At 40.7% G+C, this 16,169-nt stretch overlaps 1 protein-coding gene across 3 annotated transcripts in view; it reads left to right on the top strand.

Annotated features, from left to right (window-relative positions):
- RNF130 (ring finger protein 130) overlaps nt 1–16,169 on the top strand; it is a 149,385-nt gene that overhangs the window by 101,600 nt on the left and 31,616 nt on the right. Inside the window, exons 8-9 of one of the 3 annotated variants that reach the window (XM_003900635.5) lie at nt 1,735–1,828; nt 9,339–9,526. The exons of 1 other annotated variant lie outside the window; for it this stretch is intronic. In XM_003900635.5, the coding sequence (XP_003900684.2) occupies nt 1,735–1,828; nt 9,339–9,354 (110 nt within the window). In that variant the 3' untranslated portion in view covers nt 9,355–9,526. Of the gene's footprint in view, nt 1–1,734; nt 1,829–9,338; nt 9,532–16,169 lie in introns of those variants that run through there. One more of the 3 variants, XM_009209711.4, reaches the window with a different exon arrangement.

Raw genomic sequence — 16,169 nt, 5'->3', positions numbered from 1 at the left:
CACTGTGTGCAAGGCACTGTGCTAAGTAGGCACTGGGGGCAGAGGTAGCCAGGCCTGCTGCAGGGGGGCACTGTGGAAATGCCACCAGCATATTGGGTGTTTTATGATGGTGTCTACTTCCTTTTGTTACAAGTTTTTAAAATTGAAATCACACACACACACAAAGACATGCAAATATGGGATAGTATACTCAGAATTTGGAAACATAGATGTGGCGAAGTTCTGCAAGGTAGTCTGTGTATCATATGTAAAAGTCTCCAAGAAGAAAAAAGAGGATACTGTGTTAAGTTCCTTGATGGTGATGGCATTCGGCTCTTGATGTTTTTAAATGCCATATACATTTTCCCTAACTTAAAACATTACAGGTAAAAATGGTGGGTTTTATATGTGTTCTTGAACGTTCATGCTGATTAAATAAAAAGCTTCAATCTACTGATGAGGAAGTTTGTAGTTTGAGAGGCAGTGGCTGTACTGATGTCTAAACAGTAGGGGTTTACTAAGCATTTTCATAACATAAGCTAAGGTGGGCAGAGAAGTGCTCATAGAGCACACTCCGGACCCGGAAGTCCTCCAGAGCAGTGCTTCGTGACCTTCTGAAAGTCACCACCTTTAAAATCTAACACAAGTATGTTTTTCTAGAAAAAGGCCTAGGCACACACAGTTTTGCATGCGGGGTTAGGATTTGTGGAACCCAGATTGAGAAACACACATGTTATATACAGCTTGTGCATAAAATATTTGGCAGTCCACGTGTAAATAGTTCTCTCTTCCTTCTTGCAGATATATAGGTAATTTTATTGTGTAACAGTTTGTTAAAAAAGCCCTAGTCAGTGTACTCTAAGAAATATTTTAGAGTTAAGACTTTTTAGCAAGTCAGATCGGTTCTTAGGTTGTTTTTGAGGTTCTCAATAAATACTGTTTTTAAAATGTGACCTTGACAACATTGGCTCTGAAAAAGTAAGGGAAAATATCTGGATGGAGAGAGAGAGACAGGCTAGATGAAAATCCTTAGAGTTGTAAGCACCAAAGGTTTCCAGCTCTTTGGTGGCCAAGTACCCGGTCAGTCCCCCGCCCTTTCTACTTCTGCATGTCACAGCCTGGACAGCCAGTGCTGCTCCTCGGCAGTGGGGTCGGGAAGAGCAGTTTCTGGTTTCTTGAGACACTAGTGAGATGTTCTTTTTACATAAATATCCCAAGTAAGCCCATGCGTAAGAGAGAAAAATGTAGCCATGGATGCCGTGGGAGGCCGGCTCGCAGACTGCTGGGAGCACCCACAGGACCTGGAGAACCGCTGCTCCGTGCTCCTCAGCCTTTGACTAAGAATGAAAGCCATGCAGAAATGACAGAATGAAGAAGGAAAGAAGGTTATAAATATGCTTAGTCTGCTTTACTGCCATTTACATTAACAATGAAAAAAATCTATGTCCATGTGCAATTTTATATACATATTTTCACCATACACTTTTTGGTGGCTACACTGCTCACAGACCTCAGGACCTAAATGGAAGAAACGGTTGGGCCATGCTTTCCTTTCTCCCTTGCAGCTTTCACCAGTACTCCACTAACCTTCTCCAGTTAGTAGCTCTCTGGCAAACCTCCTGCTTCACCTCCTTGGGCCAGTCTTGGCTTACACCTCCGTTGACGTCTGCTTCGTTGCATTTGAGGGAAATGTTGGCATCGATTTGACTTAAACCTTCTCCCCAGAGTGATTTCCTCCCTTTCCTTTGTCAACAGAAGAATGGTTTATTATTGCCAGTTTTGGCCTCCTCAGTGCCCTCACACTCTGCTACATGATCATCAGAGCCACAGCTAGCTTGAATGCTAATGAGTAAGTAACAAATTGTTTTTTGGATTGCATGTGCCAGATGATCCCAGGAAAACACATGGAGCCATTTTCACGAAGGTGGTGAGGATTGGCTTTCCACCAGTTTCATACTGATCCTGATGGGATCATATCTAGCAAAATACTTTATTTCATGAACATATATTTTTAGTCAGCAACACAGATTGGGAATCCACCTTATTCAACAAGAACAGCTCATTTGAGAAAAGATCCAGAGGTTTTCATTAGCCACAGGCTTAGAATGAATCAGTAGTGTAATGCAAATGGCAAAGGAACAGTATAGAGTGTAAAAGGCTGCCAGTGTCCTCATCGCTGACGGGAAGAGCCCTACTTTGTGTTCGTCACACTTACCTGGAGCCTTGCATGTCTAGCTTCTGGGGAAGCCCTGGCACCCATACCTGTAGTCAGGACCAGTGCCTCGGGTACTTGGCCTGCAGGAAAGAAGCAATTTAAAAGACCCGCTGTTTCCGGATATTAGGACAACTGTGAGGGGGAAGAGAAAATAAGTCTAAGCACTATCTCCATGGGCAAAATGACGACCAAAGAGCAAGCTTCATGACTGCAGGCTTCACCTCGGTAAAAGGAAGGACATCTGTCAGTGAGGTTGCTTAGTGGCAGGATGGTTTGCTGTAGGGCATGCCCAGGACTGGGAATGCAGGCAGAGGCTGGATGTCGCTTGTCAGGGGTGCTGTAGTGAGGTGTTTTCAGAGGATGGAAGATTGGGCTAGATGACTGTTACGGTCCATTTTGATCCAGTGCTGTTCCAAGAGTAGTTTTCCGTAGGGATAAGGTATAGAAAGGGTTTTTTATTTTTGTTTTGTTTTGTTTTGTTCTAAATTTTGGACATTTACTGAGGATATCGTTCAGTCCTTTCTTTTACCAATATTCATGGAAACTAATTAGAGATGAAAGCAACCCTGGGGCACTGGCCACATTTGAACCTCAGTTGGTGTGGGTGGAATTCACATCATCTCTCTATTCAATTATGTCCTGATACTTTAATTGATGAGTAATAACCAAACTACCTCATGCAGTTGATTTAATTGACTGCCCATTGTCTGGCTATAGAAACAATGGGCAAGTGGCCTCCACGTGCAGTGACATGTGTTACTCGATCTAAACCTGATCTGTGGGCCAGATACCTGCAAGAAGTGCCCGCTGGCATCCGTGAGCCCATACGTGTTGGGGCTCACAGACGTCAGGGTCAGGTGGCATTCCCCAGCCTTCAGAGGAGCACTGCACTGATCCACCAGGTGAACCACTGGCTGCTGCTGTTGGCCACCCATGCAGTTTCCTTCAGCATGGCGCACCTAATTCCTTAGACTCTAGGGTCACACACACCTGGATTTGACTCTCAGCTCCTCCATTTTTCAGTTGTAAGACATGGGCAGTTATATTTATTTGAAGCTCCTTGTAGTCATTCATAAACAGATAATGCTAGGACCATATGGCATGGTTGTTTTGAGAATCAGCATATAAAATGCTTAGCACAGTGCCTGATACATAAGAAGTGCTCAATAAATGTTAGCCAAGCCAATGCCACTGCAGTGCTATTGAAGTTCTGTTAGTAAGATGGCCATCTGCCTTTATTGTCTGGGAATTGAATTGAATTTCTTCCATGAGATAGGACACAGAACCATAGTAACTCTGTGAGTAGCTACGATTCAAACCTTATTTTGGAGAGAAACACTTATTTCACCCACAACCACCTCTTTTGCTTACTTCCATGCTAACCCATCAGGCAAGGTAGTAATATAAGCCTACTTCTCAAAAAGTTCACAAATGAGTGATAACCAATACAAGCAAATAATTACACTAGGCACTTTTCGAGAAGTATTGGGTAGTTTAATAGTCACCTGACTGTCACTCAGAATCCGTCTGATGTTCAGTTCATTTATCAGATTAAAATGAGAGTTGCTCAGTAGACATGTTACCTATTAGAAATCATAGTATCTGGGCCATAATATTTTAGTTCCATGCCTAAATGCCTGCATGACTCAGAATCTAAGTCATGGATCTTAGATCCATGCCTTAGTCCAGCCCTTCTCCCATTAGCAGTTGTAGAGGGTTGATTTCACAGTTGTTCATTTGGTTGTTATTTCTGTGCCTTCAGTCAAAACCACTGAAGGACAATATTCATGATCCCATTTAGAGAGAAAAGTGGAGAGAGTGTGTATGTGTGTGCGTGTTGTGTATGCACACATGTGGATACAAGCAAGGATGGTCACCAGAATATGAATGGTGATTATCTTACATTAGAATCTGGGGCAATGTCTTCTTCAATGTGTGCTTTTATGTGTTGTGTGTTTTTTTTTTTTTTAACAGCATGAATTACTTAATCTTTTTAAAGGCAGTTTTTATTGTGGCAGATGATAGGAAAGATAATAGTACTTTTACCCAATATCTTTTTCTCAAAAATGTCAATGACAAATTCCTAGTGATTTTATTCCAGAAAAAAGTTTATTTTAGCAAATAAATTTGTAATTATTCTTTATTAATGAATATTTCAACATCTATTTGATTTCTGTTTTTGCCTTTATCTACCAAGAAACTTACAACCAAAATAAGATTTTTTTTTCACCTTAATTGCCCTGGCTTAATTTTCTGGGTAGCCTCATCCATTTGTAAGATAGTCATATATAAACAGATTTCATCTCTTGACATTTTAATGACTGTCTAAAAATTGATACTGAACTTCACCTCTATGCATATACCTACTAGAATAGTTTACTTTTCTGGCAGTGTTACTAGTCACTGTTCTTGTATATTACTATTCAAGCAAGTCCTTGACCCTGTCTACTCACTGTTGAAACCCTGCAGGCACGATGTAAGGGCAGTGTGTGGGACCCAGGCGGTCCAGGGCCCCCTGCCATGGGTGGGTTGCTGACTACACAAGGAGGATCCCCACAAGGGATGCAAGCCCCCATCCCTCCCTCACCATGCTGGGTGCATTTACCAAGGGCTTGGTGCTGTTGGCTTCAATCAGAAGTCCATCAAAAAGCCCTTGGGTTTGGAGTCACTGCCCTTCTATTATGATTAAATACTATTTATTTAAGTACTGCAACTAATTATATATTAAATGTTTTTAACACTGCAAACAGATCTGGTAAATTTTGAAACTTTGCAAATATAAACAGGATGGTAGTCAAAGAAGCAAATAAATGTAAGGTAAATATATTTATGTATTGGCTTCTCATACCTCTGTTTCTTAGTACCTGGGTAAGCAAGGTTATCGAATTTCAATTCCCAAAAGGGGTCTTTTGCTCTACTTGGTTATTCATATAAACCTTGTGAAATGTCAACATTTACCAACTGATATTTGTGTCACTCTAGTTTTCCCTCAAAATAAGAAAGATAAATATTTTTATTATTTATATTTGAGGAACATATACAAATATGTAGCAGAGATTTTAAGTTTAATGGGAGGCGTGAGTAGGTATCCCCTAGAGCCTTTTTCCAGGTGCTAGATTCTGATTCATAGAAATCATGTTCTAAGATTTGCAGAGAAGGGTAGCTCATTATTCAAGATTCAAAAAAGTCTTGGCATGAGGAAATGAATCTGAAGTGGTAAAGGTGATGAAATAACTAGAGCAGATGTTCCAGTGGCATAACCTGAGATCAGGAAGCCCTGGCTTCTTGTAGCAGGTCCACCAGGAAACTGCTGGTGAGCTTCCTCCTCTTAGTGTAGTATCAGAAATTTATATATATAAACTCCTTTATATAAAAAGAGTTGATGTTTCTATTTTACTCTCAGTATTTCTGAATTATTTTGCTCAGTACTCTTTTTTTTTTTTTTCTTTGAGACGGAGTCTTGCTCTGTTATCCAGGCTAGAGTGCAGTGGTGCCATCTTGGCCCACCACATCCTCCACCTCCCGGGTTCAAGCAGTTATCTGCCCCAGCCTTCTGAGTAGCTGGGATCACAGGCACCCGCCACCACACCCGGCTAATTTTTTTGTATTTTCAGTAGAGATGGGGTTTCACTATCTTGGCCAGGCTGGTCTTGAACTCCTGACCTTGTGATCCACCTGCCTCGGCCTCCCAAAGTGCTGGGATTACAGGCGTGAGTGCTCAGTACTCTTTTTAAGAGGAATATTGAGAAACTAGCCCAACATAAAAGGGTCTGCAATTTTAATTATTTGATGTCTTGGGGATACTTGTTTTGGAAGAGAGGGGACCGGGTGAGATGAGAGGTGTTTCCAGGTGTTTGAAAGACTCTTAAAGATGAGAATAACTACTGTTTATTGAATGCCTTCCAAGATCTTAGTCCTACACTGGTCTCTTTTACCCATATTGCCTGGTTCAATACCCAAAAGAGTCTCATGGTGACTAGCCAGTGCATACAGAGAGACTCTTACTCTGTATTTCTGGAGCTCTGGCGATATCTACAGGGAGGTAGATTTCCACTTGATATACGAAAGAGCTTTGTGGCCTGGCATGGTAGCTTACGCCTGTAATCCCAGCACTTTGGGAGGCCGAGGCGGGCAGATCACCTGAGGCCGGGAGTTCGAGACAAGCCTAGCCAACATGGTGAAACCCCATCTCTACTAAAAATATGAAAAGTAGCCGGGTGTGGTGGCAGGTGCCTGTAATCCCAGCTAAGGCTGAGGCAGGAGAATAGCTTGAACCCAGGAGGCAAAGGTTGCAGTGAGCCAAGATCGCCCCATTGCACTCCAGCCTGAGTGACCAGAGTGAAACTCTCTCTCAAAAAAAAAAAAGAAAAGAAAAGAAAAGAAAAAGAGAGAAAGAGAGAGAGAGAGAGAAAGAGAGAAAGAAAGAAAGAAAGAAAACAAGAAAACTTTGTATTAGTTAAAACTGTCCATCCAAAACACGGGACACTTTGAAAGCTAGCGAGCCTGCACCAGGACCTAATTCTTCAGACGGAAGCTGCAGGATAGAGCTGTTCACAGGCCGACCTCACGTCAGGTGGAAGGCTCTAAGACAAGACTCATCCTGTGCTGAGGGTCCCTCTTGAATTGTCCGAGGAGTGATCAGAGGCCGAGGAGAGGTGTTGGATTCTCTTTCAGTTACCTCTTTTAGAGCCTTAAATATCAAAAGCAGCGTTTTTCAGACTTTTAAAAAACCATCTCCTGCTGTAAGAGATACATTTTGCATTGTGACCTAGTACTCCCATATGTAACTAAAACAGATTTCACAGACACTTCCCTGACTGCATGCAGTTTTCTCTGATGTAGTCAACCCTCTGCCTTGTTGTTAATATTAGTTGTTAACTCCTAAATTGATTTTAAAACCCATTAATAGGTTGTATGCTTTAGTTTGAGAAACACTTGTCTAAAGAATTTTGAATTTTTAGTTCTCAGCCTGATAACCTTTTGCTCACACAACCTGTCTTGTAACAATTCCCGAAAAGATTTAAAATTAACCTCTGTTTGAGGTGTTTTGCTGGATAGTGGATCCTCTTCTTTCTCTTAGTATTTATTCTCCTTGTAGCCAATCTCAGTGTGTGAGACATATACACAAAAGAATAAATTAGGGCTTCGAGGGAGTGAGTAACTCTGGAGGGATGCCACAGGAAGAAGGCCACTGGAATTCAAACCCAGCACCTGTGGTTCCAGCCTTTTCCTTTAGACTGCTTGCATTTGACTACTTCAGAGAGGAGTGCCAAATAATGTGGTTGAAGAAGACAAATTTCGTTTCCTAAAAATGCAGTTGCAACATGAGTATTAAAGGCAGTGGGAACTTGCATTGGACTTCTCTGCTTTCTTTGGCAGTGGTTATTATTTTGCTTTATTTTATTTATTTATTTGAGACAGAGTCTCACTCTGTCACCCAGGCTGGAGTGCAATGGTGCGATCTCGGCTCACTGCAACCTCTGCCTCTCAGGTTCAAGCGATTCTTCTGTCTCAGCTTCCTGAGTAGCTGGGACTATAGGCGCCCGCTACTGCCCCTGGCTAATTTTTGTATTTTTAGTGGAGATGGGGTTTTGCCATGTTGTTCAGACTGGTCTCAAACTCCTGACCTCAGGTGATCCACCTGCCTCAGCCTCCCAAAGTGCTGGGATTACAGGTATGAGCCACCATGCCCAGCCTATAATTTCTTTAAGAGGCAACAAGATAAAGTAGATTTAAAAACTTGATTACCCCTTGAAAGTCTTTAATATTCAGTTTTTCTGAGGAAATATTAGAAAATGTGTTACCTTAAATAGAAACTACAAGAAATAATAAAGTACAGAGCTTTATGTGAAGTTGTGAATATCCTTTATACCAGAGGTTTTTCAAAAAAGTTGACAACGCCCCCTCATTCATTGAGATGCCGTTTCCCAAGTAGGCTCCTGGGCTTGCAGTGCTGAACCTAACGGAGACCTGGCCTGGCCCCACTGGCGCTCAGGGCTGTGCCCTCGTGTGCGTACTGATGTGGCTGGAGAGTGAGGGAGTGTGCAAAGGCCCTTCTGGGTCATGCCTGCGGAGCTGCTGCTTTACCTTTGGGGGAGCTGAAAAGGCTGCATGGAGGAGTGACTGAGGAACCAGCCTGGGCATAATTAGGGCACACAGTGAGGACCGCACAGACCAGGATCAGGGAGTTTTGTGGTTTGGTGTGTCTACCGTAGGTGGTGGTGGCGGTAGGCAGGAGACAGAATTTGGACTTTATTCTTGTAAAGAGCTGGTAATGGGCTCTAAGGCTTTTCAGCAGAGAGATATTCCTAGTGGCTGCGAAGTTGCTTGCTGTGCTAGAGCATGGAGGCAGGAAGATCGATTAGGTAAAAACAGGGAGTTGAAGGAGGAAGTCAGGGTGGCGAGCAGGAGCTGAAATCAAGAGTTGCTGGAGAGTTGTATAATAACCAAAGCTTGTGTGGTTTGAAGCAGAGATCTGGAGCCCAGCTGAAAGAAAGAGATCCATGCTAACAGCTCGATTTGGGGACCCTGGAAATGAGCAGGAATCCAAGGCATCAGAAAGCCAGGGCAGTGCCACAACACAGGGCTGCAGAGAGGGCAGCAGGAGCTGGGTCAGTGCAGGGGCTCGTCAAAAGGTCATAGGCTCTTTTTCCAGCTGATACAAGGACAGAAACACACATACACAAGGTCTGGAGGATTCCTGTGAGACAGCCATACATCCCTGTCACTTCACAATAAGTAAAGACATTCTTGTTTGAGGGGTAAGAGGAGCATTTTTTTTAAAGACAACAGCTACAGATTTCAGCACCCTCAGCATTCAGAACATGTATTTAAACCAGGATAAGCTGTAAATTGTATGATAATCATCCCTGTGTATTTAAACAACACACCATGGGCCTCACCTTTTCCTTCATTCTTTTGGGCGTATTAAAGCACCTCTAAGGTGGATGAGTCAGTCACCTGCAGATCTGAAACTGCTGATTTTGGGAAAACACTTAATGGCTTCCTGGCCTTACCCAGAGGGGTTGGGAAATAGCTGGGGACAGCCCAGGCCACCCTTCAGTTAGGGTCACTTCTCTGTTACTTTAAACATTTGACTACTCTTTAACTAATTTATGACTTCTTTTTTCCTTTTATTCCATAGGGTAGAATGGTTTTGAAGAAGAAAAAAACTGCTTTCTGACTGATTGCCTTGAAGGAAAAAAGAACCTATTTTTGTGCATCATTTACCAATCATGCCACACAAGCATTTATTTTTAGTACATTTTATTTTTTCATAAAATTGCTAATGCCAAAGCTTTGTATTAAAAGAAATAAATAATAAAATGAAAAGACTGTGCTGTTGAGTATTATTAACCAGACCTGTGTTTTGAGGGCTGATTTGGAGATCGCAGACCCGGATTGCACTTGTTTGTGTTTCAGAGACAGAATGTGCTCCTGGCTCCCGTGAGAGGAACAGGGACTGACACTTACTCTTGGTGTCTTCACACGGGCTCCTGCCCACATAGGGCGCAAGAGTGGGACGTGCTGCTGGTGATGCCGCTTAGGGTGGTCAGTTGATTCACTCATTCTTCAGTGTGGACATTCACTCTCTAATAATTTCTTCTTTGTGCTTGATCAGCCTTCCCCAGAGCTTCGGCACCCCCAGCAGCAGGGGCTTGGAACGTTTGCTCCCCACTGTGCTTCTGCACCCAACAGAGTGCTTTGCGCATAGTAAGTGCTCAATAAATATTTGTGGAATGAAGGAATAAGTGTAAAAAAGATTTTCCAAGCCATACCTAATTAGTAATAAATTATATGTGTCTGAGATCTTTTTTTTTTTTTTACCTACTTTGTGTTCTTTTAAAAACAGAAAATTCAAAAAAGTAGGGTGAGAGCAATTTTACATGTGCCAATGAAGTATTTTTGCTTTACTGATGAGGAGAATTTCAAAATATTTTGTTACATTGAATTATATTCTTGAAGGATTTTCAGTATTTGTAAGTGTTTGCAGCAGTGAATTCTTAATCTTCTACCTCAGTCTACCTGAGGAGTGAGAACATATATTCCTATTAAAAACGGGTTCACTTCAGTAGTCATGCTCAAATCAGCAGGGGGCTGAAAGGATTTTGGTAATTGAAATATAATTCACATACCATAAAATTACCCTTGTAGAGTGTATATTTCAGTTGTTTTTAGTATAGTCACAAAGTTATGCTACCATCATGACTATCAAATTCAAGAACATTTTCATCACGCCGTAAAGAAACCTCATATTCATTAACAGTAACTACTCACCCCTGCCAGCCCTGGAAACCTGGAAATCTACTCATTGTTTCTGTGGATTTGCCTGTTCTGGGCATTTCATGTGAATAGAACCATACAGTATGTGGCTTTTTGTGTCTGGCTTCTTTGACTTAGCATAATGTGTTCACAGTTCATACATGTTATAGCATGTGTCAGTACTTCTTTGTGTGGCTGAGTAACACTCCATAGTATGGATGTACCACATTTTGTTCTGCTGATGGACGCTTGACTTGTTCCCACTGTTTGGCTGTTATGAATAATGTTGCTATAAACATTCATGAACAAATTTTGGCATGAATATATATTTTCAGTTCTCTGGATATGTCCCTAGGAGTGCAATAGCTGGATTATGTTATAACTGTATGTTTAACTTCTTGAGAAATTGCCAAAATATTCTTCAAAGCAGCTACACCATTTTGCATTCTCACCAAGAACGTATGAGGGTTGCAATTTCTTCACAACCTCCCTAACACCAGTGACTGCCTGTCTTTTTTCTTATAGATGTCATAGTGGGTGTGAAGGAGCTGTTTTTAACATGCATTACCCTAGTGACTAAAGATTCAACATCTTTTCATGTGCTTTTGGCCATTTTCTATTTTCTTTGGAGAAATGTCTATCCCAGTGGTTTGCCCATTTTTAAATTGGACTTTTTTGTTGTAAGAGTTCTTTGTATGTTCTAGATACTAGGCCTTTATCAGACAGGTGATTTGAAATATTTTCTCCCATTCTCTATTTATTCACTTTCTTGGTAGTGTCTTTCAAAGCATAAAGTTTTAAATTTGGATGAAGTTGAATATGTCTGTTTTTTCCTTTGGTTGATTGTACTTTAGATGTCTAAGAAAGTATTACCTAATTTAAGGTCACAATGACTTCTAAGAACAATATGGTCTTTGCTCTTACATTTAGATCTTTGATGATCCATTTTGAGTTAATATTTGTATATGGTGTAAGGTAAGGGTCTTACCTTCATTCTTTTGCATGTGGATGTTCAGTTTTCCCAGTGCCATTTGTTTAAGAGACTTTTTATCCATTAAATGGTCTTGGCACCCTTGTCAAAAATCAATTGAGTATAATGTGTGAGTTTATGTCTGGACTCTCAATTCTTCCATTGATTTCATAGTAAGTTTTGAAATTGGGAAGTGTGAGTTCTCCAACTTTGTTCTTTTTCAAGTTTGTTTTCTTTATTCAGGGTCCCTTGCATTTCTCAATGAATTTTAGAATCAACTTCTCAATCTCTGTTAAAAAAAAAAAAAAAACACCTAGGATTTTATAAGGATTGTACTGAATATGTAGATCATTTTAGTTAGCATTGCTGGCTCAACAATATTGCCTTCCAGCTCATGAGCATGGGATATTGTTCCACATGTTTAATTTCTGTTGAACTATGATTAATTTTCGTACATTGATCTTTTATCCTACAACATTGCTGAACTCATTTTTTCAACAATGAGTTCAACATTGCTGAACTCATTATTCTCATTTTTTTGTGGATTCCTTGGGCTTTTCTGTCTACAAGATCATGTCATCTGCACATAGAGATCATTTTTCTTCTTCCTTTCCAATCTGGATGCTTATTTATTTTATTCTCATGCTTAATTGTTCCTGGCTAGAACCTCAAATAGTAGATTGTTGAATGGAAATGGTGCAAACAGACGTCCATGTGTTGTTGTGATCTTGTAGGGAAAAACTTTCCATCTGTCACCACTGATTATGAAGTTAGCTATTAAGACTTTCATAGATTATCAAGTTTCCCTTTATCAAGTTGAGAAAGTTACCTTCTATTTCTAGCTTACTGAACGTTTTTATCATGAAACAGTTTTTGATTCTGTCAAAAGCTTTGTGTCTATTGAGATGATCATGTGAATTTGCCCTTTATTCTATTCTATCCTATGAATATGATGTATTATATTGATTTTCTTACACGGAACCAATCCTGGGATAAATCCCACTTGGTCATAATGTGCAATCTTTATATTTGCTGGATTTAGTTTGTTAGTATTTTGCCAAGGATTTTTGCATCTATATTTATAAGGAATATTGGTGTGTAATTAATTCTTATGTCCTTTTCTGACCTTGGTAGTATAGTGCCATCATATAAACAATTATGAAGTGTTCTTTCCTCTTCTGTTTTTTGGAAGATCTTAGGAAGAATTGTGTTAATTCTTTAGATATTTGGAAGCCATCTGGTCCTGGACTTTTCTTTGTAGGAAGTTTTTTGATTTCCAACTCATTCTCTCCTCACTTAGAGGCCTATTCAGGTTTTCTGTTTATGGTTGAGACAGTTTGAGTCATTTGTATCTTTCTAGGAATTTATCCTTTTTTGTTTTATTGATTTTTCTCTCTTCTATTCTCTATTTCATTAATTTTTACTCAAATCTTGTTTTTTTGTTTTGTTTTTGAGACGTCTCATGTCTCGCTCAGTCACCCAGGCTGGAGTGCAGTGGCACAGTCTCAGCTCACTGCAGCCTTGAACTCCCTGGCTCAAATGATCCTCCTACCTCAGCCTCCCAAAGTGGTAGGATTACAGGCTTCACCCACCACACCTGGCCTTACTCAAATCTTTATTTCCTTTCTTCTACTTGGTTTAGGTTTAGTTTTTTCTTTTTTAAGGTAGAAGGTGAGGTTATTGATTTGAGGTCTTTTTTATTTAATGTAGTTGTTTATAGCTATAAATTTCCCTCTGAGTCCTATTTCACCCGTTTGTAAATTTTGGTATGTTGTGGCTTTTATTTCATCTCTGGTTTCCCGTTATTTCTTCTTTGGCCCATTGGTTATTTAGGAGTATGTTGTTTGAATCCTGTGTGTTCATAAATTTCACAAATTTCCTTCTGTTATAGATTGCCAGTTTCATTCTAAATTCAGTATTGGAGAACATACTTTGTATGATTTCAATCATAAATTTATTAAGGCTTCTCTTGTGACCTAACATGGTCTGTCCTGGAGAATGTTCCATGTGCACTTAAGAATGTACATATCTGCTATTGTTGGATAGACTGTTCTGTAGATGTGTATTAGGTCTAGTTAATCGTGTTGTTCAAATCTTCCCTTTCCTTGTTTTTCTTTGTAGTTCTAGAAATTGTTGAATGTGAGTATTATTATCTCTAGTATTGTCGAATTGTCTGTTTCTCCCTTTTATTCTGTCTGTTTTTGCTTCATGCAGTTTGGGGCTCTGTTGTTAGGTGCATATGGGGTTGAAGAGTGTTTAAAGCTGCACTGGTTATTCATACACCTCTATCCATTAAGAGTCCCTGGTTCAGTGGCCCTCCTGGTATTACCAGCCAACTCAGAATGACAAAGTTCAGCCGAGCATGTTTGGCCTTATTTTCTAGAGTGAGCTCTCTTGTATTGATACCTTCCTCAGTAAAAAGGTTTTTCCTCTGGTAATATCTCATAAATTCATGGTATAGTTCCTCCCCACCTGGTTTCGTCTCCGTGGAAATCAAAGCAGTTCTTCCTTTTTCTTTCCTTCTCTCCTTATTTAACGATGATTCATTATTTTCCTTCATCAGCAGTCATCAGAAGATGCTGAAGTACATCAGGAGACGTAGGACTGTTAATGACGGTGTTACTCTTTCTACTAACTTAATGTGCTTTCTTTTCACATTATTTCAAGTCATAGTATTAAGTAAGACTTTAAAAAAATAAATGCTATTCAAGGCCAGATAGAGAATTTTTTGCAAGAGCTAAGAAGTGAAATGAGTGAATTAATAGATTGGGACTTCCCATCAGTCCTAGGGAACATTTGTCATCTGCCATTGAAATTTGAACCTGTTTGTGACTTTGCGATTTAACAGACATTATTAATTTTTCACAATTTAATCATGGTCTCAGTAACCATGAAGGTGTATTTTGTGTGCACATGTGCATGCTTGTGCACCTTAAACATGTATTTTTGTTCCTAAAACCAGAAATACAGTTAGTATCAAAATGCAGTTATTTAGGCTGGGTGGGGTGGCTCACACCTGTAATCTCAACACTTTGGGAGGCTGAGGCGAGTGGATCGCTTGAGCCCAGGGGTTTGATACCAGCCTGGCCAACATGGCAAAACCACACCCCTATTAAAAATACAAAACTTAGCCAGGCATGGTGGCAGGTGCTTGTAATTCCAGCTACTTGGGAGGCTGAGGCAGGAGAATCTATCGCTTGAACCCTGGAGGTGGAGGTTGCAGTGAGCTGAGATTGTGCCATTTCACTCCAGCCTGGGTGATGGAGTGAGACTCTATCTCAAGAAAAAGAAAAAAAGTTATTTAATAGCCATGATGCTATCAACTGTCAACCTTAAATAATGAGATTCAGAAAATATCATAAAGTATAGAGTTTGTTCAAGCACAGAGCTTGAGGATGGCCACCCAGGAAAACAGCAGCTTCAAACAAATGGGGTCAGTGTTCCACTCTGGAGAAGTTAAGGTATCATTTACATAGGCAGAGACAGAAGTTTTGGCAAGATTATACCATTTTCCATATGAGACTAGTGAGTATGTTACAGTGATCTGATTGATTACAGATTGCTCCTTGAGGAGGGGCAGTGATCTGAGGGGTCTTATTTCTGGTATTAATTATTTACAGAATTTTTTTTTTTTTTTTGAGACAGAGTCTCACTCTGTTGCCCAGGCTGGAGTGCAGTGGCGTGATCTTGGCTCACTGCAAGCTCTGCCTCCCAGGTTCACGCCATTCTCCTGCCTCAGCCTCCCGAGTAGCTGGGACTACAGGCGCCTGCCACCAGACCAGGCTAATTTTTTGTATTTTTAGTAGAGACGAGGTTTCACCGTGTTAGCCAGGATGGTCTCGATCTCCTGACCTTGTGATCCACCCACCTCGGCCTCCCAAAGTGCTGGGATTCAGGCGTGAGCCACCGCGCCGGCCTATTTACAGAATTTTTAAAAGGCAGAAGTTGCAGCCGCATGCCACGTGACGCAGGCTGCATAGCCACATTCCTCTGAAGTCTCAGGATAATTTAAAGTTACAACAGCTTTAAGTTTGAATTATTTAATTTCAAACTAAGAAGTCAGATTTACAAATAGAAGCAATGTATAAAGTTGAATAATTTTTGTTTACTATTTAAAAAATCCGAGATGAAAATTTAATCTGATATTTCAGAGTTTTAAACCCTTCTTGGGAAAACTTGTAATGCAAGAGACATAGGTTGTTTTGTCTTTGTTTTTTCTTTCTTTTTTTTTAAAAAAAGTATTTTTCTAAAGTATTTTCAGCCTGGGCAACACAGCAAGACCCCATCTCTACAAAAAATTTAAAAATTAGCTGGGCATGGTGGCTTGTTCTTACAGCCCTAGCTACTCAGGAGGCAGAAAGATTGCTTGAACCCAGGAGTTCAAGGATACAGTGAGCTATGGTTGCACCACTGCACTCCAGCCTGGGTATCACAGTAAGACCCTGTCTTAAAAAAAAAAAAAGAAATTGGCTGGGCACGGTGGCTCAGGCCTGTAATCCCTGCAATTTTGGGAGGCCTAGGTGGGCAGATCCCCTAGGTCAGGAGTTTGAGATCAGCCTGGCCAACATGGCGAAACCCTGTCTCTACTAAAAATACAAAAATTAACCAGGCATGGTGGTGCACACCTGTAATCCCAGCTACTCAGGAGGCTGAGCCAGGAGAATTACTTGACCCCAGGAGGCAGAGGTTGCAGTGAGCTGAGATGGTACCATTGCACTACAGCCTGGGCGACAGAGCGAGACT

Source organism: Papio anubis, chromosome 5 (genome assembly GCF_008728515.1).
Source record: "Papio anubis isolate 15944 chromosome 5, Panubis1.0, whole genome shotgun sequence".
Lineage (NCBI taxonomy): Eukaryota > Metazoa > Chordata > Mammalia > Primates > Cercopithecidae > Papio > Papio anubis.
The sequence above is the reverse complement of the archived record's forward strand: the minus strand, read 5'-3'. Positions and strand labels throughout refer to the sequence as shown.